This window comes from Apiospora hydei (genome assembly GCF_038363865.1).
Source record: "Apiospora hydei strain CBS 114990 chromosome Unknown utg000004l_segment0_segment0, whole genome shotgun sequence".
Taxonomy (NCBI): Eukaryota; Fungi; Ascomycota; class Sordariomycetes; order Amphisphaeriales; family Apiosporaceae; genus Apiospora; species Apiospora hydei.
In genome coordinates this window covers 7,574,057-7,596,852 of record NW_027117363.1, presented here as the reverse complement: position 1 = coordinate 7,596,852, position 22,796 = coordinate 7,574,057, and the positions used below count along the sequence as shown (strand labels likewise).

Below are 22,796 nucleotides of genomic sequence, written 5' to 3'. Positions count from 1 at the left end.
AACTTCCAAAAACAAAATGAGAAACAAAAGAAAAGAAATCCACACCAGGCTCTTCCGAGATTTATAATAGAGTGTAGAAAATAACGAAAACGAAAATGGTATTTGCCAATTTGACGATGCACGAGATTGCGGGATTCACGGGCAATGCAGTGCTCCGCGTGATATCACCTCAGCGAGAAACGGACAGGCCGGGATCTTTCGATGCTTTAAACTTTGCGGCCCCTCGGGAATCATGGAATTCATTTGCACGGAAAGCAAGGCATGGCAAAATCCCATCGATAGCCAGGTAATTGAAGTAGTGGGCTGGGGGCCGCGCTTTGCTTCAGGTGTCAGTGTCAGGCTTTCAGAAACGAGCAGAAGGAAAATCCATTGAATGGTCAGGGCGCTCGTTTCGTTTAATTGGGAATTACGAATAAGACTGGATACGTTATTATTCTGCTCATCCGTCATGTCATCTGTTCAAGAAAGGAGCGATGAAACGGATTAGTAGTAGCTGTGTCCTGTCTGTCTGACTGTCCTTGTCCTCCGACTCGCATCAATTCGGTAGGCACCTACGCTACAATTCTGCTCAAGGTGCCCCGTTGAAGGGTGCTTAAGTACGACGTAATGGGCTCCGGCCGGGTACGTACTGCTGGCCAGTGGCAACTTGCAGTCAGTCAGTGCAGGTGTCAACCGTCATCTTCCTCCAATCTTCAGGGGACTTTTAGGCGTGGTCGGGGAAAAGAAGGACCCCACCATCGGATCGCTCGCTGTAACGTTGGTGGTGGGGAACATCAAGGCAACCGGATTCCTCGCTTTCTCTGCACAACTTTTGCCGACTCCTGCCGGATATCGCGAGTCAAGGCTCGATTGAGGTTCGCTTGCACGTCACGTGATCCCTTTGGGGGCAAATAAACATGAAGCTTTTCAATTTTTTGTTCCAACTATTTGCAGGCTTCCTTCTACGAATACTCCCAAGGCTAGAAGAATGCTAAAAGAGAAGATTCATCTATCTTCTCGGAGAAACGGTAGCGTAGCAACAGCACATCCGTCGAGTGTAGCAGCACACCCAAACGCATCCCCTTCCTTCTTTTTCTCCTTCTGCTTCTTCTTCCTCCCTTTTCCCCACCCTTCAAAAGGATATGCTTGAATAAACTAAGCAAGCGAGAGGTAAAATTGTCTATTGCATCTTTTCGTATGTCGCCATCAAAGAACCTATAGGGCGGTGCGGTTAGTACATTGCATAAGTCGCCTTGAGCGGGGAGGGCAAACATACCGATAAACGTAGTCACAAGTCGAGAGCGAACCTGGCAGATATCCTCGGGCACCAGCCAGATGGTAGCGCCCATCTTTCTGGCAATGCTGATACTCAACTTGGCGTTCAAGTATGCGTCTTCGTCCGTGGCGCCCGGAGTGACCAAGTCGTAGTCGACATAGTTGGTCTTCATGCCGTTCAGCACATCCAGCAAGAAGATGCCACTTCCGATGGATGAATCCTTGAAGGACCGGATCGACGAGTTGCGGCCGCCCTTCTTGCTCATCTCGTTGGCCCATCTGACCATCTCGGCATCCGTCATCTCCCGCTTTCCGAGCCGTTGGGCAAGTGCACCCAGAGTCAACGTGATGTCCTTGCGCATGAGCTGCCACACAAGTCCCAGCGTGAGCGTCTTTTGACCATCCGTGATGTCCGCGCCTTGGATTCCGACCAGGGAGAAGCCGTTCTGCTTGCCAAGCTCAATGGCATAATTGGTGTTCTCGACAGCCTTGAATCTCATGAGCTCGCCACCGTGGGCAGGTCGCTTGTTCACGTGTCGCCAGTTCACGGATCCCTTGATGACCTTGTCGTAAGCCTGCAGGAGGATAGTGCCGTCGTGCAGATCGTCGAAGAATGATACAACAGCGGGCTGCACGTCCAGACTGTTTAGCCAAAGCGTGAAGACTCGGGCTTCTCTCTCGCCTTCGGCATCGAAGTCCTCCACCTCCAGCTTCTCTTCCTCCGTGATTGGCTCCAGGCACGGGTGTGTGTTGAACAGGTTGGCAACGAAAGCCAGGTTGAGCTTCGGGTTACCGGCAACCAGGGAGGTGGGTGTCAAGAATTTGCGGCAGCTGAGCTTGTCGGCGTCCTGTAGAACTTCCTCTGCTCTCTGCAGCAGATCTTGTGTTTGCAGAGGAGCGCGACTGCAACCATACTCGTGGCCAATCTGTGACATTAAGACAGCGTAGTTCTCTCCGTCCTTTACATCGCTGGAGAAGTTGTGGACTTGGCGGTGCCACTTGGCAGCCTTGAGGTGATAGTTGAACCATCGGAGCAAGATTTGCTCCGGGGGCAAGCGCAGGAACTGCTCCAGGGTCTCGTCCTCATCGAGCAGTCGGTACAGCTCGGGGTGCAGCTTGATATCAATCTTGCCCAAAAGACCTCTCCGGATGACCTGCCAGATAAGACCGAGAATCAGATGTTCCCTGACCTCAATGATATCGCCACTGCCAATGTTGACGACGGAGCAGCCAATGCCCTTGGCTGACTCGATGACAATGTTGTTGTTCTCCGTCATGTGGAAGGCGTTCAGTTTCTTGATCTTCCTTCCGGGGACGTTCATGACACGCTCGTCAATGGTGTCCGGGACGCTGTCGTTGATCAGCTTGGCCAGTACCAGACCGTCCTTGCACTCGTCGAACATCTCGAAAGTGTCGGTAGGGAAAGGCAGGCGGCTGCCAATATCCGGATCGCCAGCCAGGACGGCGTTGATGTGACGCGTGAACTCGGTCCGCTCATCCTCGTTGATGGTGTGGGTGACGTTGGCGCTGGAGCCTTGGACCTGAATCCTGCCGATGCTTCCCTTGGACGCATGCCCGCCCGTTCTTTGCGCTACGACGCCGGGCGCGGCAGGCGCGGCACCGCCGGTGTTCATGCGTTTTTGCGCGGGGGAAGAGTCGCGGAGTTTGGCAACAAGCTTGTCAGTCGCATAAAGTTAGCATTGAGGGACATGAGGGCTGAAGCATAAAGAGCGCGGCGTGGTCCCTACGTACTCCTACATAGTCCTCGAGCTCGACCCTACGGGATGAGTCCAGCTCGACCTCTTTCAGGGCTTGTCGGACAACATCGTACGGCTGGCGCTCGCTCTGCTGAGTTGCCTTGATCGCGGTGGCTTCGTCAATGTAGCCCTTATCGTCGACGTCGAGCTTGCGGAAGGCGTCAGTCAGGCCGAAGATGTCGCCCTGCTCGAATTGAGGGTACTTCCTGTTCGGACCGTCAGCTACTGCCGGGTGCGCTGCGTGCGGGGGAAGGGTCGAGGATGCTTACTTCTGGAGCCTTATCACGTTCATGATGCCGGTCGTTGGTTGTTTCTGGATTCGGTGATGGGAGACTCAATAGTTTAGTGAATCTCAGCGGTGAGAGGTGAGTAGAGGTGGATTGGGTGGACCGGTTCGCGCAGCTCAATATATGGGCTGCGACTTTTCGCAAAGCAGTACGATTGATGCTTAGTTGGTGCCTGATCAAAGCGAGTGCGGTAGGTTAGTGCTAAGTATGTGTAGTATGTAAGCCGAAGCGTAAGTCGGGTTTCTGGGCAGTCTCCAGGTAACAGCCCGAGACGAGGGACAAGCAGAGGTTACGTACTGTAAATCTGCTGCCGTTGTTGATGGTCTGCGGAGCCTTGCCAGCCCCCTTGAAATCGTTCTGTCTGGATACCCTCAAAGTCGAGCAACAGCGAAGGTGTTCATTGTTGGCTAGCAGCGGGGGCGGGGGGGCGATCGGGGCCTCTGTTTTTGGGAGGAGTCGCCCAGCTACGGGCCAAGCACAGGGAGCTGTGATTGCGAGTGGGAGAGTGGGAGAGCTCTGGAGGCCCCATTACATCACCGCAACAGGGGATGAGCCACTTGGGCTGACGCAGCCAAGCAACCCGACATCTCTGCCTTATTACCTGACTGAGTCAATCAATACGTGCTCGAATTACAGCTACCCAGCACTCTACTACAAGTATGGATCTGGTGTCCAGCGAGTAACGGATGAACTGAGTGAACACCCATCGGAGCGGCTTCGTCATGCTGTGGCCAATTGCCAATTGGTCGCGACACAACAACTCACTATGTACCCTTAGGTTACGTGCATATCAATTGAACATATGAACAAACTGCGCAGATCTTTCTTCTTCTCCCCGTTTCTTCAAATGGGGCTTGACTTTTAAACATTATTGATTCTTGTCTCATTAGTTTCTAGTTAGAATGACGATCAGGCCGCCGCTCATCATCCTCCCCTATGCATTGTCGAATGTCACGATGCGTTCGTCTTGATGGGAGGATCTTGTAGTGTCTTATTGAATGAAAATGCGCCGATGCTCTTCAACCTGGTCGTCCGTGTCAAACCAGTGAGGCACCCCGCTCTCGTTCTCGGGGTCCTCATACGTTTGACCCGGACGACAGCTGCTTGAATGTATCACAACTCATGTCACACCCCCTTTGCTTGCTTCCACAAGCAAAGAAGATCGCACATGCAATCGTCAATGGCCGGTCCCGTCTCTACCCTAGCCCCCTCAGATGGGCAAACGCCACAGCCGTGTGCCACCATGCAGGGTGTCGAGATGGAAGTTGCAAGGGTGGTTTGATGCCATCGCAGCCTTTTGCCGGTCGCACGAGATCGCGCTTGTTTATGCAGGTAACCGTCTCCTGCATTAGAAATTAAGTCCGACAGGCCGGTCTATCGCGAACATGATACTTGTCTTAGGCGACTCCAAAGATCTCATCGGGTTTGATCTTGAAGTCCAAGGGAGTATGAGTGTATCTGCTAGTGGCGTGGCCGGTAAAGTTCCACCATGCCGAGCTGAGAAGCGATATGTTAGCACAGAGATACCACGCGGCGACAGGCCACTCGGGCGCGTGTCTCCCGGAAAGGAATACTCACTCAGAGTCGAGGTCTGTGTATTGGAAAGACACCTGGATACGAGCACTGGTCGAGTTGGCCGACTTGGTGGTCCAAGGAAGGAGCTTGGCAGCAACCCGGCGCATCTTCTCGCTCTGTTCGTCAAGCGTGCAGAGCCGGTACGGGGATCCCTCGGTGTCACCAGCACAGTGTGCGGTGAAGCCCGGCCTCTTCGGGTTGCCGTTCATGTTCTCTGTTCCGTGAACCTTGAAGTCTGCGGCATAAATTTGGTCAGCGGGCGGGACGAAGGAGAAGAGGAAAAAGGCGAACATACCGTATTTGCATGTTGTGTTGGGGCAGCTTGCCGTCCACTCGGAGACGTCCCAGCTGTAGTCGGCGGTGGCCTTCAATCGCATGAAGGTGGGCGGGGGCCTGGCCGAAACGGCCATGACCAAAGCAGCGAATACGGTAGAGAATTGCATCTTATCTGTTGGGCGAAGTAAAAACGAATGTGAGGATGTATGGTGATTGATTAAAGGGACTCAGCAAGACCTGCAGATTGCAAACTTATCAGAACGGTGAGAAACGCATGGTTCTCTTAAATAGGATCTGCCACTCTCCTGTGCAGATCCATTACAGCGACAACGGTTCAGTGGATTAGCATTCCGGGGGGCTTTCGCCAGCGTCCCCATAGAACTCAGAGACCCCTACTAGCTCTGGCCTCGGTGGCCTCGGTGGCCTCGGTGGCATGCAGACAGCAGAGTCTGAGCAGAGGGTGGTAGGCAGTAGGGTGGTATAATACCGTCGCATTAATCTGGATAGAGGAAACACGCGTTTAATCAAGGCCCTGACTGGCTGACGGGCCTCAGACGTTTGTGCCCTTTCTGGCCCAGGCGATGGCAGGGCGCACACATCGAGCAGGCTTGCCAAGGGCCGCCATGCTTCATCAGACATGGCAAGTGCCGATCGCTGCGCTTTGCGGGGAGACGTGCCAGGGGGAGGCGGGAATTAAGGGGGCGGTCCTGGATCCCTCGTCAACGGCGCGGCTTCTTCGACGGCGGCTCGCCTATGGTCTCGCCTATGGTGCCTGCAAAACATCGGCTCAGATGCGATACGAGCTTGTTTGTTGCTTGCTTGCTTGCTGTGAACGTGCATCATCTCATATTGGGACGAACCATGCAGCAGCTGCGCCTGTGCCTCATCTCATCGCCCCGGGCTCTTTGGGGGAAACATGAGATGAGAGCCGACGGTACTCCAGTCTTCTGGTTATTGCACCGGCCCAGTCTTTTGTGTTTTTACGAGGGCCTGCGGGCTCTAGATTGCATGTAGGCACTACCTGGTACCTGCATCATTTGTACATGTCAGCACCAACACACATTTGGCTTGACCCTTCCTCCGTAAGATCACGGGGGGCTTCCAACGAAATTCGTACCGGAGATCGTGGAAGCTGATCTCCCACCCGTGTAGGCCACTGACAAGCACACACGCATTTCGCAAACTTCTATTTCTAGCGCGTGTCTCAGGTCACTCTCTGCATCCTCCCACGAGCGTGCAACGCCTCAAGTGCTCAAAACTGCACAATTCATTACGTGCAGCAGGCTAAAGCCAGGCTAGTAAGGCGAGCGAGCCCGCACGCTGGAACCCTGGCTGCCTGGACGGCCGAGCTACGCACCACGCTTGTTCTAGAGGCACGGCACCTGGCTAGACCAGGCGGCATAGTCCTGGGTATGGCTTAGAAACCCGGCCTACCGTCTCGGGTTGACAGAAGCTGCCATGCCAACTACTGCTAATCGCAGAGCTGCGCCGCGGCGCTTGACTACTTATGCATCCTGTAAGCTATGCATGTTCCTCTGTGCGGTTGTGGCGTAGTCAGGGGACTTGGCCTATTTTATATTGAGATACACGCTCGGCCAAACTTATAAGTATGTCATGCAAATGCTTGGAGTGTTAGTCTGTCTGTACCGCCATCATGCCTATAAGTACAAACTCCACACATATATGCATTGCGTCAATCCCATACCGGGTCCAAGGGAGATGGAGAGACCGACAGCGTAGATTTCAGAACGCCCTCGGCTGAGCATCAGGCATCCGAATCGTCAATCCGCGACGCGCGGGAGTCGAGTCATGCCTTGACGGCCTGTTTATTGACCCTCATCTGGTTTGGTCTTAGTCGAAGGTGCCGAACCACAATTGTACGCTAAACACGCGCCCTTGACGTGGTTTGAGCTCCGAAGCTCTCCAGAATGATCTGCGACTTTTCTTAAACCTTCTCCGAGCCGTCCTCGTGGAAATCCGACAAGGAACCATTACCCCCAGTTTTCAATACCGGAAAGCCCTCATGAGAAAAAAAAGCCAATGGCCTAAGCTTGCCGCCGTCAGTTTCGTATGTCTGCCTAGGTGCAAATGACGGCTGTCAAAATATACTCGTTACTCGTTTGGGGTGGTGTGGCGGGCTCGACCGAGCCAACCGCATGCTTCCTACTAACTTCGGAGCAGTCGACGTGGAAGTGAGTTTTATCTGCCGTAGTGCAATTAATGACTTTGAAACCAATGAGGCTGTGGGAGCGAAATCAGGTACACATCTTCAAGGGAGAGAAAAGGGGCAACACACGCGACACATAGAACGAATGGTGATTTCTCATGATTTCTAAATCAACTTCCCTCCGGAACTCTCCAAATCCTGCTCACTCCATCGCCCTCTCCAATCTTGGTCTAATCGTCGTTTGCCTTGTGTATCTTCATCCCAGGGCTCTCAAGGGTGTGTATAGTTGGTCCATCCATCTACTTTATTGCTTTCTCCATTTCTATGCCCACCAACTCAGCTTCTCCCGGCCCTCGTTCATGAACACCAACTCTTTCCTTTCTTGAAGTGGGATGGACATCTTCTTCTCCCTGCAAGATTTGAAATTCTTGTTTTCTGCCGCGCAGACAAGCAAGCCTAAGGACCCTGGTAGTTTGGGTCGATGACGATCGTCGGCGACAAGAAATTACCACCGACAAAGGTGCCAGACCCCCGTACCGGAGTAGTTGCTGCCCAGCGCCTGCTCCGTGATCTCTAGGACGATGTCGACGAGCTCAATGAGCTCACCTTCGAGGTCGCCCCCGTCCGAATCCGACTGTCGCTTGCAGTCATTGTTACTACACCGGCCCTGCACTTTGCTGTTCTCGAGCCCACGAGCTCTGACTGTTAGGACTTGTCTCTGATGTCGATGGATAGTAGTGGTTATCAAAAAATGTTGGCAGGGCTTCCTTCTTGGGCATAAACGGGTAGGTTCATGGAGTAATCAGAGGAGGCTGGCGGAATGGTCCTACTTACCGCTCTGGGTCGTTTACCGACGAGGCCTCGACTGGGATAGCACGGCTCGTGGTGAATACTAACGAAGCAATGAACAGTGTCCTAGGAAGCATGTTGACTGCAGTCTGGTCGTGGCGAGGATGTTGAGATTTAAATCTAGTGTCTCAATCGCAGAGGAATAGGTACTTCTCGTCAAAATTACCCAATAAGTCACAGAGATCTTCACAAAGTCACGCTCATAGCGAGCCTGGACAGGTGTATATATATGCATACAGAAACATGCCGTACTGCGCTGTGCAGTCCACCGGTGATCGTGTTCCAAGTCCTTGCCTGGAAGCAGTCCGTACAAGCTCATAACCTTGAAGTCTATCTTCGAAGGTTTCTTCTCCGCTATTCTTTAGCCGCTCTGAACATCAGATGAACGACAAGAGCTTGTTCGGCCAACCCTTTTCGAAAGATCAGACGTAAGAGGCTCTTGCGTTCGTCTCATATCTTCGCCTTGAATATGTTAAGCTAAAATCAAATGATCTTCGAGTAGCCAGGTACGTCATTGCGTGATCTTCCGATTGTGGTCATGTAGTTTGCATAGTAGTTCGGGAGGGTTATGTGAGGGCCCTTGATGTCCAAAGTTTGCGGCACCGCTCGCTAAGAGAACGGGGCTGTCAGGCGACAGTTTTTCGGCCCGGTCGCCATGCGGCTAATCGTAGGTCGAAGTCTCGGCAGACGACTGAGTAAGCTCAGCTCGAATATAGCACCGAGTTCGACGAGAAACCCAGGCATCGAAATCTTGGCGGACCGCAGGGGACCATAAGATCAACCCACGGGTTATGACCCTGGACTTGGTCGATACGCCTGCCGCTTCACGAAGGCCATCTCGATCATGTTCATCAGGCCAGAAACCTCGCGATCGTTGTCACATAGTGGTAGGAAGTGTTACATGAGCTATTATTGCGCTGGTTGGCACAAGCTCTTTCGTTCTGTACAGTGCTCAAATCATATATCCACGTACTATGAAGTCGCAATAGTTGGCAAATTTCGAGTGATAGCAGTGCTTCGACCTAAGGTGATGAAAGAGCCGTCTTCTTATACAACCAGCCCCAAGGAGCTTGGTGGATGGTGATGCTTTGCACCTACGCGTCAACCAAGCACTGCGTTTAGTAGGCGTGGTATTTCCTCCTTCCGCGGTAACTTCACCTCAGCTTTATCACAACCAAACGAGGTAGTAAAGATTAGGCCATTGGCAAGATTGGAAGAATCCTAGTCGCTACGAAAGCAAAGCTATCAACCGGATTTGCTGTGTACACAGAGGGCTATACCACAAAGCGACAGCGCCATACCAATCCATGTGTCTGCCAGATGGTCAGAGAAGCGGGCTGAAAGGGGGCGGCCTCGTCATACCTTTACTGATCACTTTCTTCTCAACCCACCAATCACCCAACACGGTGAACAGAAACGCAAGGGTATTTACGATTGGGACAGTCAAACTCAACTCTGTATTGCCGTTCAATTGGTTATCGTTGAAAGCACCCAGCACACGCAAGGCGGATCGAACATACCAGCTTGCCCTATCAGCAAGAAGAACCAGACACTGCCGGTCAGATTGATCAGAAGCGGAATGGCATATCGGGGGTTCCTTAAAAGGTCGAGGATTGCGAAGACGCCTCCGTATAGTTTGCTCTTCAGCCCACTCGACTTGATATCTTCCCTTTCAAGGATGGGGTGAAGCGGTGGATTGTGGTCCCTGGCAGCTCGGCGGATGAACGGGGTGGTAAAGCCCCAGGCCACGCCAACCATCAAAAACCCTAGAACGTAATTGAATGCCGGAGGCTGCGGATCCGCATCCGAAGCTGGAGAAGACATGGTGGCCATGCAAGTTGACTTGGCTTACGCGTATGGAATGCGGTGGTGAGTATTGGATCGTCTGCCCCGTTGGCGGTCGAGGGCCTTTGGAGCTGTCGGTTTCAGTCTGTACGGTAGGTTAACGGTTCATCGGAGGGGGTGTGGCTGGTATTGTGGCAGTGACGCTAACAATGCGGCTCAACCAGTATCCCTCGCACTCTGGTACGGATACCTTTCCTAGCTTCGGCACACTACCCGAATGCAACTTCACCAAGCAGATCAATTGATTTGATACCGCAGCAAAGGGGTATGCATAACCATGGTCACCGCCATAATCAGCGGACCTTGTCTGGAAATTGTCCCCATACTCTCCTTACTGCTGCGTGAGGATGTGGAACCACCGATGGATCAGTCCACAACAGTCTGCTACAAGCTGTCGAACCCGTCACCAATCATCGCACCTCGTAGTCAGCCAGTAGCAACGGGCTGGTATTGAATGGTTGTTCATGAGGGACGCCCAAGGGCTTGAAACCCCATTGAAGTTTTACTGTGTTTGCTGCTGTTCAACATGCGCCAGACCCAAGTTTCATAACCCGGTGAGGTTCCTAGCCAGTCATGACGTCTTAGATGATTCATCACAGCAACCAACACATTCATATAGCAACCAAAAGCAAATATCGATATACTCGAAAAACCATACAGACGCATAGGAATGTACGATAGAAAGGATACCGTTGGGTTACTGACACTGTACGGCATCTGGTGTTCTGTCCAATGGGTGTCAACCCCCTGATGCGGGATCTGAGATGGATCAGATCCGGTAGATCTCCTAATCCACTTCCCCAGCCATATGGTCTGACAGGTCAACACTCGATGGGAAACTGGACTACTACTACATTATGTTCGAACAAAGGACCAATCTGCGTGCTCCCTCGCATTTCCGGACGATATTCTCCGAACACGGGTATTTTGTTGGCGCCCTCCCAATGCCCAGGTCCATCGTGGCCTGGCCGCGTACGCAGGTATCGACATCACTCACCGTATCTTGAACCTGCAGGCGTATGGCGGACATCGCTTTTCACTGGTTCGGTATTAGAATAAGGAAGGTTCTACGTATACATACACTGGCACTGGTTGTGTGACTTCTCTGAACGGACTTCATGTCCTTTCATGGCGGTCAGCATGTCATAGCTTATTGTTCGAGGAACTCTGTTTCGCCGCGCCTAGGTACGTGAGCCTTCCTTCCAATAGTATAATTGCCATGCTAAACATCGGCATTTGTGCCACGTGCTCGTCATTGACTTTGGGCGGCGATTACTAACGACAAGGCGCGGCTGAACTAAGACGCCTAAGCTCGAAGCGAGGCGCTTTCTGCAGAAGTAATGAGCCTTTCCCCAGGCATCTCCGTTTCTTTTGAAGCTTCTCATTCGCTGCTAAATGCGTCGGCACGACCGCGGACGTCCAGAGACCCTATTCCGGCCAAGTGGTGCCTGGACTAGTGGTCGCTCGAGTGTAGCATAGATGCTGGGCTGTTGATAGCGTCAAGATGCTTCGAGCACAGTGCTGGGGCATTGACATCTACATACCCAGCGTCGGTCGTGTCACGGTCAACTTCGCTAGTAGTCGTTGCTTCCTCTGTCGGCATATCCGTACATCAAGCCATCACTCTGTTTGCAACCTCGAGCAAACAGAATCCACAGCCTAAAGGACGTCATGACTTCATGGAGCCAAGACCTGGGGGCGCAGCTGGATGGACGCAATTAAGGTAGAGAAGGCGGTTCGACTATCCTGGTAGCGCCAACAAGGTCATGAGATCATTGATCTCTAGCAATCGGAATTCACAATGGGAATCACGAATACTGAAGGGGAAAAGCAAACAAGGGTAAGATACTTCCGTGATTGGTCCAACCGTAGTAGTCTGACTGTATAGCGTCGATATCAACAGAAGATATCTATAAATACCTGCCAGTTTCCTACTTACCATTGTTTCCTGCCTCCTCATCACTACAACACAATCCCAACAGCTACCAAACAGCAGTATCATCATCTTCTTCTCTAACCAACCGACTTCTACCAACCATCAACATGCCTACTGATGCTCAAGTCGCCGGCGGCCACAAGGCTACCATCAACAACCCCAACGCTTCCAAGGAGGCCAAGGAGAACTCGAAGCAGATTCTCGAGAACGAGTTCAACGGTGGTGATGGTAAGCCAATATTGCCACTTCTCTCAACAGCCCTGATTGTTGATGCTGACTTCACATAACAGTACCCAAAGCCGATGACAACAAGGAGAAGAACCCCGGCAATGTCATTGGCGGCCTGAAGGCTACTACCAAGAACCCCAATGTTTCCGATGAGGCAAAGGAGAGTGCCAAGGTATGTTGTTACAGCCCCCTTTTGGACCTCCTATCACCTGCTAATCTGACGTCAAATTCAGGAACGTCTCGAGCAAATGCAGCAATAAAATGCTCCAGGCTTGGTTACTGCCAAGGAAAGTTGTTTTTCCACACTTTCGAATATGTGGTACATGCTCGTACTTGCCCAGTCGGTGCTTTATTCAATAGAGTTATTCCTATTGCAATATAGATAAATTTATCTTGGAATAATTTCAATCCTTCTACGCCTGTTATGATGCCTCAAGCCGTGATGTCGTTCGTCGGGATGTTCTTGGTCCGGAAATTATTGATGCTTTTATAGTTGTTTGCCATATATTGCCACTAAATCTGTGTACATGTTATGATACCTTCCTGTAGGCAATTGGCCTAAGATGTTATATCTCTAAGGTGAAAGTTGATGTTTGGGGGATACCGGTTCGTTGGCCGTATGACGAACTCATAAATCCGCCGAGTTGGTAGCTTTGCATCCCCATGATCACATGTCGTTGGAAACAACGGTGAATCCACCTTGCAGCCTCGAGAGTTTAGACCGGGTCCGACAGAAGGAAGGTTCGATGCAAGGAAGGAACGAGCATGTCCGAAAGCCCTGCATATGGTTGTCACATAGTTTACGATGTAAATGCGATGCCGATACGATGCTGCTGGCGGTAGATCACGATGAAATCTCGAAGCGGACCCTTGTTGGGGGTTGTGTGGGGGGCAAACAAACCGGCGAAAGGTTCGACAGACGTCATAGGTCTGTTGCGAAGGCTTCAGAAGACAAGAAGTAGGGAAATAAATCAGGGGTTTGGGGATGAGATCAATATATTGTCGGGCCTATGTGGCATTAGTAGGAAGCAAAAATTGCAAGGAATTGCGGGTTGACCGGCAATCGTGAGGCAGCAACGGGACGGGGCCAGCTTGCTGTCCGGGCAGGGCTTGTTTAGATTTGAGATAAAATGGAAACCCGATCTTCAGGGTGGAGATGGCACTTGTAAGGCTGATTTTGCAAGGCGCTCTCAGGCGTTCAGATCAATGGAGCCCAGGAGGAGTCAGTCGACAACTTCTGACCTTGGCACGTCATTTCCATCCTGGCGTGGCGCCCCTTTGCGCCTCGTGAGCAACGCGTTGATTGAGATTGAGATGCGCGCGGTCGGAACATTGAACGTATGTTACCCAACCAGTGCTGTTTGCTTTGCTGTGGACTGCAAACAGACAGGGCGTGTCATATTTGAAACACCCGACCGTAGGTATCTGCAAAGCGCGAATGAGTAGGTAGGTACATTGATACATGTACATACGTGCGTGCAAGCGTGTAGCACTGTAGCACCCTAACCTTAGGTAGTTGCTAGCGGCCTAGCGACCTAGCGACCTACTGTAGCGACCTAGGCCGGCAGTCAAAAATTGAGGCCTCTGTGGATTTGGCAAATCGGCGCCCAACATGGTCTTCTGGCTGCCACGAGCCCTAGGAGCCCCAATACTCTCGGGGTCTATTGTTCTTTTTTCTCCCATTCCACTTCCAGACATATCCATCCGTCCCATCCCGCACTGACAGGGCCGGTAACCAAGGACGGAGGACACAAGCTGAAAACGCTAGTGAGGGGTCGATGGCTGGACATTGGTCGTGGCTGCTGGTCCCCCACTGAATTGAGTAACCGGGGCAGTTTGGGGTGAAGCAGTGATCCCTGTCTTAGCGCCGCAGTGTCTGCAGTGAGCCCCCAATAGTGGCATTGCCCACACCAGCCTCCAGTTTCCACGCTTGGTTTTCCCATGCAACACTGCAACGCAACACTTTCCCAGCCACCGGCTCGTATGACCAGCCTGCCAATGGTATTTGACCTGGAATCAGCTCGATGTGTGACTTCGATATTACCGCACCCTGACCTGGCCTGCAAGTCATTGTCGTTTCCTTCATTTCACTCTCTTCCCTTCGTTCTGCCCCTGCAGGACACACTCTTTGGCCATTTTATTTTATTTTGACGATTCCACTGCATGGTTACTTCGCTGTACTCTCATGCTTCCCTTCTCCAGATTGAATCTCTCTCTCTACCTACATACCTACCTACAACAAAACCAATACCCTTCTTCACCTGAGGCCATCCACTCGTTCGTTATCGCGCCGGCTTATCGACGATTCACACGACTCAGCCCAGGTACCCGCGTTCTGCGCAGCTCAGCAACCTTAGTGGCTTGGATGTAAATAGTCTACGACGCAAAGTCAACAAACCAATTGGATCTGCCCGCTAAGCACAGCCCTCAATCGCCTACTTTGTGGCCGCGCCCGCCTACACGACAGACATTACATACCACTACTATACTTGCATTCCATTTTTGTATTCGACAGCCACCACCATCACGCCGCATCCGGATCCCGGGCGCAATTTCGCTGGACGACCAAAAGGTCTCGAGCCTTCTCGATTTCTCCGATCCAATTTTCGGATGAGAGATTGAGAAGAGATTCAAGATGTCCACCAAACTCGCCAAGACAAACCCGCTCAACGGGATGCACACCGCGGGCATCTTCTCAGACATGAGCGTCGATGGCCCGCCAATCGGCACCCTCGTGGTCATTGTGGACCGCGCAAAGAACCTACCCAACAGAAAGACGATTGGAAAGCAGGATCCGTACTGCGCTGCTCGACTTGGCAAGGAAGCCAAGAAGACCACAACCGACATTCGTGGTGGGCAGACGCCCAAATGGTGAGTCGAGCCCGCGAGATTGGTGGTCTGACGCATACAGATGCCAACAGCTTTGTCTAACTTGTCCGTTTACTTGCAGGGACCAGGAGCTGCGCTTCAATGTTCACGACTCGCCAGATTACTACCAACTCAAGCTTTCCGTCTTCAACGACGACAAGAGGACCGACTTGATTGGCGAAACATGGATCGATCTACGCGATATTGTTCTACCAGGGGGCGGGCAAAATGATCAATGGCAGAGCTTGAACTGCAAGGGCAAATATGCCGGTGAGATCCGGATCGAGGTCACCTTCTACGACAGCAGACCCAAACCCGAAAAGCCAGTAGCGAAAGCGAAACCGGTTGCCGCCACACCTGAGCAAGAAGGGGCCCCGGCATCATCAGGACCTTCAGGACCGCGAACGGCAGTCAAGCGGAGGCCTCTGCCCAATAATCCGGGTACCGAATCCGCACCGGCGCCCAAGGCAATCCTAGATCATGCACAGACGCCGCCTAGGCCGCAACCAAACCCCCTGGAACCTCATTCATTCCGAAGCAATCCCCGCTGCAGGCGCTTGAATACAATACACCACCCCCCACTACCCCGGGCCAGCCATTCGGACCATTACTCCCCTGGTCCAGATCAAGGATACGGAGCCTCGCCCAGTCACCGGCCATCACCACAGGGCTATCGTCCGCTAGAGAGTGTTGAGAAGGCAGTGCCCTACGAGGACAACCGTCGCCACCAATCGGACCCTTACCCTCAAGCATTTGAGCCAGAACCACGTGCTTTAGTTCCCCATAGCCAGCACACATATGATCCCGCCGTACCGCCAGTCCACCACCAGCTACAGCGACAGCCTGCTCAAGAAGATGAACGGCCTCCACCGCCGCCGGTCCATCGCGTAAGGAACAACAGCGGAAGTTCAGAGATGGTACACCGTAGCAGCTTTGACATGCAGCAGCAGAAGGCCGCGCTGGCCATGACAATGAGGCACGACGTGCTACGCAGCGAGGCCCATCGCCACTCACTGCCTGCTCAAACATCCAGCTACCCTGGGCGACCTACCTATCGCCCCTTTGAATCTGCCCCAGACGTGCCCAAAGAGGTCTATGCCGAACCAGCACAAGTAACACCACCCAGGCACAACTCCTATGACCCTGCGTACGACCCACACCCTCGGTCCTTGCAACCGACTGTTGAGGATGTACCTGAGTCCTGGACGCCGCCCAATGCGAGGTCCAGACACAATTCACAACTGGAGCAGTATGGTGATGTGAGCTACAACCAAATATCGAGCCCAGCGCCTCTAAATCTGGGTGGGCGAGCAAGTTTAGCTTCTGAGCAGTATCACAGTCCTTCTCCCGGGCAGGCACTCACTCAGCACCAAAGCACTTCACCAGGACAGGCGCATGACCAGTATCAGAGCACGTCGCCAGGGCAGCTGCACGAGCAACAACCAAACAATGATTATGCTATTTCTTCATCGCCAATTGTTTCAAGAGATAGTCGAGGCTCAGGTGGCCAGTCCTATTCGAGCTCATATGGGGCTGACCCATATACTGGCCAAGATTCATACGCAAGTCATGGCGAGATGGAACTCACACGGTACCAGGGTCCCGGTTCAACTTATGCTTTGCCGCCGGTACCAGCAACGCTGGTTCCCGGATTTGATCCCCTCTCGTCCCGGGACATGACCACTCGACCTCAGGAAGAACGGACCCAAGAGCGCCGGTATACTCAAACTCAGCCCCTGCCCATCTCCACCCCCACTCGAGGCCGGCAACACAGCGAACCTCCTCACAATTTTGGAATGCAAGTATCGCCGGCCGGTTATGGCTCGAGCCATTCAATGGCATATAGCGGTTCTCCTGGCGCCTATTCTGGTCCAGCCACAGCCCTTCCAGCTCTCCCAGCCCCGCCAGCCCCATCTCCATCTGCGAATTACCGGGCGCACTCTCCCAACCCATCCGCAAGCTACCGTGCGCACTCTCCCAACCCATCCGCGAGTTATCGTGCGCACTCTCCCAACCCATCCGCAAGCTACCGTGCGCACTCTCCCAACCCATCCGCGAGTTATCGTGCGCACTCTCCCAACCCATCCGCAAGCTACCGTGCTCACTCTCCGAACCCAAATGCAAACCATACCATCAGGCGGAAGTCTGTTAGTCCCGCGCCTCCGCAGGAACATCGCCGACTTTCTGGCGTCCCATTCGGTCCAGATTCGTATGAAGAGTTGAATCCATCAATGAATCCGGCCAACGACCCGAAGTCCGGCGAATACACAAATGCGTATGGCAAAATTGTTACTCCCGATGGCCGCGAGGTCGATCCTTCAGACCATCTGCCCATGGACACTTGGGCGCCAGAGCCCGAGCCAAAGCAGCCGAAGAAGGATTCAGAACCGTCACGCCCGACCCCTGGCGGTGCTCAGCCTATGCCACCGTCTGGACGCCGGGCGTTGCGCGTCACAGTGAGGCCAAACTCTATGGCCATGGTTCCATCGGGCTATCATCATTCCATGGACGTACAGTCCTCGCCCCCGTCCAGCACTGGCCGGAATCGCTTGCAGAAGAAGGCGTACCGAGTTTCCGCAGCACCTGCGCCTGTCTCAGCAAGTAGCCCTCTTGGCCCGGCGAGTTCGTATCAGCGCAACAGCACACCGCCACGAGCACTCATGCGTGCGAGTACGTTTGACTACGAGAACCACTCGCCGTCATTCGATGCATCGACTGCAATGGTGCATCGGAGCACTTTTCAAAGCGCAGGGCCGCCGATCCCTGCGAAAGTTCCCATTATGAGCGGCGGTCTGGGACCAGCTGGAGGCATGGGACACAGCGGCATGGGCGTTCACGATGATTTTGCACTTATGGAGGAGATGAGTCGCATCGACATTGGAACTGGACGAGCAAGGAGACATGAGCGTTATTAGCGTACAATATAATAGCGGGCTCTACTCTTCGATACGATTTACAAAAAGAAGAAAATATGACGAGGCTATGCCAACAACCGGAATGGGTATGAATGGGAAAAAAATCGGCTATGGTAGGAGCAAGGCGCTTGTACGATATAAAGTTATAAATTCTGCTGGGCAGCCAGCAGTGGTAGGGGCCTCATATGAACACGATGGGCCTCATAAACACATGTTGATATCAAGGGGGGGCAGTTGGACTTATTAGTGCGCTTTCATATAGGAGTACAGAGGGACTGGATTAGCACACTCGGTATAATTGGGGAGATTGAACAAGTATACTCGAAAACTGGTTGGAGATACCCGAATAAACGCTGTTCGCACCCTTTCAATGCAATGTTGTTTACCGGCGGCTCATGGCGACCTCTTGATGACCCTTGAATAACCACAAGGAGGATATTCTTGTTCATATCTACATACAATTCTGTCTGAAAAGATACTGGGTAGAGAGATGCATTGAAGTCATTGTGCGATTAGACGTGTAGTGCTGGTCCTCCCAGGCACTTGCATCAGCATGAGTGCAGTTGATAGTGATGACAGTGAACATGCCAGGTCATATTCTGGGAGGCAGGACTCAGCACTGTCAATTCTTCGAATTAGTTGGTGTACCTGATACCTCCTACCTAACCTCGCATTTAAGGTAGGTGCCTACCTCGGTACCTATGCTTCGGTACCTACCTAAGTTCTGGGAACCGCGGAACCGGAATCGCGTTTCTCCGGTTGGTCCCTGCACCTTGCAGCCTTCGGTAGCTACCTAACCGAGCTTTAGCTGCAAGTGACCGAACCCGATAAACTGACCAACCAACTCTGGTCGGTCACCAGAAAAGTGCAAGCCTTCCATTTCAAGCACCGTCCATCATCATCAACGCCAGACCGATTTATTGTTGACTCTCTCCATCCGCACATCACAAAGGCGCATCGCCTTTCCCCATCCTTCATACCACTTTCCATTATTTGCGACACCATCGTGTTCTTTTCTTCTCTGGTTTTTTAGGTGGATTCTGCCGACACCATGTCTCGAGGTGGCACCACCCTCTACGTGACTGGCTTCAGCCACGGCACTCGCGCCCGCGACCTCGCCTACGAATTCGAACGGTATGTCAACTACAAGTATCAATCGGTGACTCGATCGACCGTCGTTTCTGGCTACGATGCTCGATGCATGCCTGCCTCCCACACCCAACCACCTCCTTGTCTGCCATTCTCGTCCTCAATCGAGCCTCTCGTTCGCGTCCATGATCGGGTCCTCGAGCTGTCTCCTTAGCTTCGCTCCACCCATCCTACCGTTTCCATGTCCATCCAAAACCAGCATCTCCTTCGATCGAGCGGTCGGACGGGCAGTTCTACCTGCATCGCGCGAGTCGCCCGCCAGCTGTGCGGGATCACGATACTCTTCACGCACCTGATGCGGCGAATTCAATAAAAGGAAAACTGGGAAGTTTGTTTCTGTAACGTACGTACTGACTTGATTCCCCCTTCTAGCTATGGTCGCCTGGTCCGCTGCGACATTCCTGCGCCTCGTTCTGCGAGCAGCAGACTGTAAGTCCTTGCCCTGCTGCATAAACCAATGTGCGCTGCTAACTTTCCCTCAAGGTTTGCGTTTGTCGAGTATGAGGACCGACGTGATGCTGATGATGCCTACCATGAGATGCACAACAAGCGCATTGGACGTGATGATCTTCTGAAGATTGAGGTATGTTCTGAACCAAGATGGCCATGTATTGTTTACCTAGGCTGACATGCGTTGCAGTGGGCTCGCACCCCTCCTTCTGCTTCGTGGCGCTTCGACTCTGGTCGCGACCGTGATGGTCGCAGTGACCGCGACTCGCGTCGCAGCGCTCGCTCTCCCCGCCGAGGACGCTCTCCCTCTCCTCGCCGTAGCACCCGCGAGTACTCGCCTAAAAAAGAGGATCGCCGCGACCGTGACTACGACCGTAGTGACCGGGACAGAGATTATGACAGAGATCGACGCGACACGCGCGACCGTTCCAGAAGCCCCGATCCTCGGTAATATACCCTCGGCATTTGTATGATCGTCGGCATAAGAATACTTTGCTAACAATTCGACCATAGTGACCGTGACCGAGACAGCAAGGATGATCGCGATGACAGAGACAGACGCGAGAACGGAACTAATGGCGAAGACAGAAAAGGTAATCCTCCGAAGCTGTTATTTTCGAGGCGCTCATGCTAACAATTTCACTCAGTCCTGGACAGCCCGCCGCCTCCCCAAGACGACTTGGATGTCGCTGAGTAGACTCATCCGACGACCTTTCCTGTTGAGGACTTGGACGTAGCTGAGTAGTGATAAGTATGACACCGGAACGCACCACCAGAGACCTTCCGGCGACGTTGTGGACGGGCAGGCTCTTTTCTTTGTCAGCATTCGGGATCTCCTGGTCTTCTTGGTTTGTTTGCTTCATGGGGTTTCACTCATCTTCTAGTCTCGACCGCTCGACGATCTCCATCCGCCTCACACGATAGAGCAATCGGTAATCGACAGATGTCATGGAAGCATATCGCAGCGACCGCTGCCTCTGAAACCCCGTCGATCGGCGTTATGCACTCGGGATCGTTCTCTAGCAACTGGTAGAAAATTCCATTTCTGTAATTGTACTTGAAAATCCACTAGCAACCATAAATCGTGGCCGTTGTGTTGATTATGATTATGACGATGGGTAACAGAAGCAAGCCCTGTCTGCTTCGCAAGACCGTGTTCCCCATATAATATCCGGAATTTGTGATATCGCCTTGTTTATTACATGTTTTTGCTTTCTTGTTCTAATGACTGGCTATATGATAAACGCAGTACATTTGCGTGCCACTCCTTCGCCAATAGTAGACAAGAGCCTACCCCGGTAATCCTCGCGTTCCTCCTGGAAAGCGAGGCCCGCCGTGGAGAGCACCGCCTGCTTTCCACACGACCACAGCATGGCTCCTACGAAATGCAAGGAGGGGAGCTAGGCCATGCCAGCCGAGGGGGAACTTTTGAAGCCAACGATATTCGACTACCTGGGGTAAGGGACATCTAGTAGGGATCGCCGGCGGGACCCGCCTAACAGGTCCGAAGTGGACTCATGATCGGAAGATTGACGCTACCTACCTTAGGTATGTACGTATGACAGGTCGGAGTCGGGGATAGGCTGGCAAGCCCAGGGTGGTGAGCGCTGGACCTCACGATGAAGAAAGACACTGATATCTTGACTCCGGGAGCACCCGGTCCTCGGCTATTGAAAGAAAAGGTCAAGAGAGGGGAAGCTGGGTCTTTGAGGAGGACTGTTAGCAAATTCATCTGTGGGGGAGGTCACGATATGTGTAATAGGATTCCCCTTAGCCTTGACGTTGTTACATAACATGTTGATTAGCTTGCTTAGCTGAAGCGCAGCCACCGCGTCAGATGGATTGGCCAAACCATCACTTGAGATGTTACCCCTAGGATAGGTAAATATCTAAGGTAGGCTGGTTTCTAGTCAAGTTGGCCTTTTCATCTAGTTGAAGTGAGTGTTCAGATATGATGCATGTAGGAGTTTATGCACGAGGAACCCTCTAAAGCTGAGCAGATACACCCGCCCCCGTTTGAGCATTGGACTGCCGGGACTGTCGTTCGCTTGCGTTGCCAATCAGATTGCATCGACGACGCTTGACGGATCTGGATCTGCAGACGCCAAAAGTAGAAAGTAGATGCGCAGGCCGACCTGATGTCAGCGGCCGCAGCCGATGAGCTGTGTTGTTCGTTCCGGTGGCATCTTTATTTTCTTCTTCTTTTTCTGTACAACCTGCGCGTCCTACCTGTGTGAATGCATCAATAGCAACTGCCACAGAGTAGGTAATCTGCGCAGGTAAACGGATACCATTCGCCAAAAGGAACGTCAACTCTTTGCTCACAGCCAATCGCCGTTGCGGAAAAGGACATTTGATCGAATCTTGGTAGAGGCTCAGGCGACAGGCAGAACAGCCCCGAAATCCCCACAAGGCACGGTCGCTTGACGCCTGATTTGACAGCTGGACAGCCAGAGACAGTCACCCAAGGACTAAGAGCTAAGCCGGGGCCAGGGGACGACGACTCATACCGCGCGCGCCACTGGGGAAGACGAAGGGGCATCTTCCATTTTTTTTAAGGTTAGTGACCACTACGGAGTACAGGTTACCGACTAAGGCTCCTAGCCTCTCTGCCTCTAGGTCATGGCCTCGACTCTGGACGCGCCCCCTGTTTCTGTTCTATCCAATGCGTCTTGTGATTCTCCAGGTTACCTACATCTGCATACCTGCACCTACATAGCATAGACGGACAGGCTGTATTCTTCGTCGTTTGTTCCAGTTTCCCTCAACCTTTTCCTCCGTACGCCGTTGCAATCCCACCTCTTTTCCCGCAGCAGGACCGGCCGACGCTCGTTTCAACTCCGTGTTCTGACATTCTGTTTCCGGCATAGTCTTATCCTACCCTAGGTTTCGTCCCGAGAAGCTGGTCGCTTTTGATACGGCCTTCGGCAGAACAAGACCCGCTGCTGAACTGCTGCGATCAAAAGTTTCTACCGACCGGCGCAGATCTACCTACTCGGTATGCGCTGGTGTCCGGCTCCTTTCTCTCAATAGACGCTCGATGATGTTGCTGGAATCGCGAAACATCTTCCAATGCCCAGTTTGACGACCAAGAGCCCATTCCCTCAGCCGCCAAACCCATCCATACAAACACGCCTCAGCACCTCTCCTAAGCGCCTATTTTAATGCTCCGTACGTCAGCTACGAGGCGATTCACTCGATCAGCCGCCTTCATACGACATTACCAGTAGTAATTACGAA

The 22,796-nt window shown here is 52.7% G+C and overlaps 7 protein-coding genes across 7 annotated transcripts; 3 read left to right on the top strand and 4 right to left on the bottom strand.

Annotated features, from left to right (window-relative positions):
- Positions 1-1,159: 1,159 nt before the first annotated feature.
- PG997_004900 (uncharacterized protein) lies at positions 1,160-3,303 on the bottom strand (the record flags this gene model as incomplete). Its single annotated transcript, XM_066809215.1, has 4 exons — positions 1,160-1,194; positions 1,256-2,930; positions 3,007-3,217; positions 3,281-3,303. 4 exons carry the CDS (start codon positions 3,301-3,303, stop codon positions 1,160-1,162), a joined length of 1,944 nt encoding a protein of 647 aa, XP_066672833.1.
- A 1,392-nt stretch (positions 3,304-4,695) lies between these two features.
- PG997_004899 (uncharacterized protein) lies at positions 4,696-5,316 on the bottom strand (the record flags this gene model as incomplete). Its single annotated transcript, XM_066809214.1, has 2 exons — positions 4,696-4,795; positions 4,877-5,316. 2 exons carry the CDS (start codon positions 5,314-5,316, stop codon positions 4,696-4,698), a joined length of 540 nt encoding a protein of 179 aa, XP_066672832.1.
- A 2,505-nt stretch (positions 5,317-7,821) lies between these two features.
- PG997_004898 (uncharacterized protein) lies at positions 7,822-8,242 on the bottom strand (the record flags this gene model as incomplete). Its single annotated transcript, XM_066809213.1, has 2 exons — positions 7,822-8,014; positions 8,151-8,242. 2 exons carry the CDS (start codon positions 8,240-8,242, stop codon positions 7,822-7,824), a joined length of 285 nt encoding a protein of 94 aa, XP_066672831.1.
- Positions 8,243-9,410: 1,168 nt separating this feature from the next.
- Positions 9,411-9,989, bottom strand: PG997_004897 (uncharacterized protein; the record flags this gene model as incomplete). The annotated part of the gene is made up of 3 exons (XM_066809212.1): positions 9,411-9,478; positions 9,528-9,620; positions 9,686-9,989. 3 exons carry the CDS (start codon positions 9,987-9,989, stop codon positions 9,411-9,413), a joined length of 465 nt encoding a protein of 154 aa, XP_066672830.1.
- A 2,064-nt stretch (positions 9,990-12,053) lies between these two features.
- PG997_004896 (uncharacterized protein) lies at positions 12,054-12,434 on the top strand (the record flags this gene model as incomplete). Its single annotated transcript, XM_066809211.1, has 3 exons — positions 12,054-12,174; positions 12,237-12,346; positions 12,408-12,434. The coding sequence occupies 3 exons, from the start codon at positions 12,054-12,056 to the stop codon at positions 12,432-12,434; spliced, it is 258 nt and encodes an 85-aa protein (XP_066672829.1).
- A 2,375-nt stretch (positions 12,435-14,809) lies between these two features.
- PG997_004895 (Ingression fic1) lies at positions 14,810-17,957 on the top strand (the record flags this gene model as incomplete). Its single annotated transcript, XM_066809210.1, has 2 exons — positions 14,810-15,045; positions 15,125-17,957. The coding sequence occupies 2 exons, from the start codon at positions 14,810-14,812 to the stop codon at positions 17,955-17,957; spliced, it is 3,069 nt and encodes a 1,022-aa protein (XP_066672828.1).
- A 1,027-nt stretch (positions 17,958-18,984) lies between these two features.
- Positions 18,985-20,253, top strand: PG997_004894 (uncharacterized protein; the record flags this gene model as incomplete). Its single annotated transcript, XM_066809209.1, has 6 exons — positions 18,985-19,091; positions 19,479-19,535; positions 19,590-19,689; positions 19,747-20,003; positions 20,070-20,149; positions 20,204-20,253. The coding sequence occupies exons 1-6, from the start codon at positions 19,009-19,011 to the stop codon at positions 20,251-20,253; spliced, it is 627 nt and encodes a 208-aa protein (XP_066672827.1). The 5' UTR covers positions 18,985-19,008.
- Positions 20,254-22,796: the final 2,543 nt, after the last annotated feature.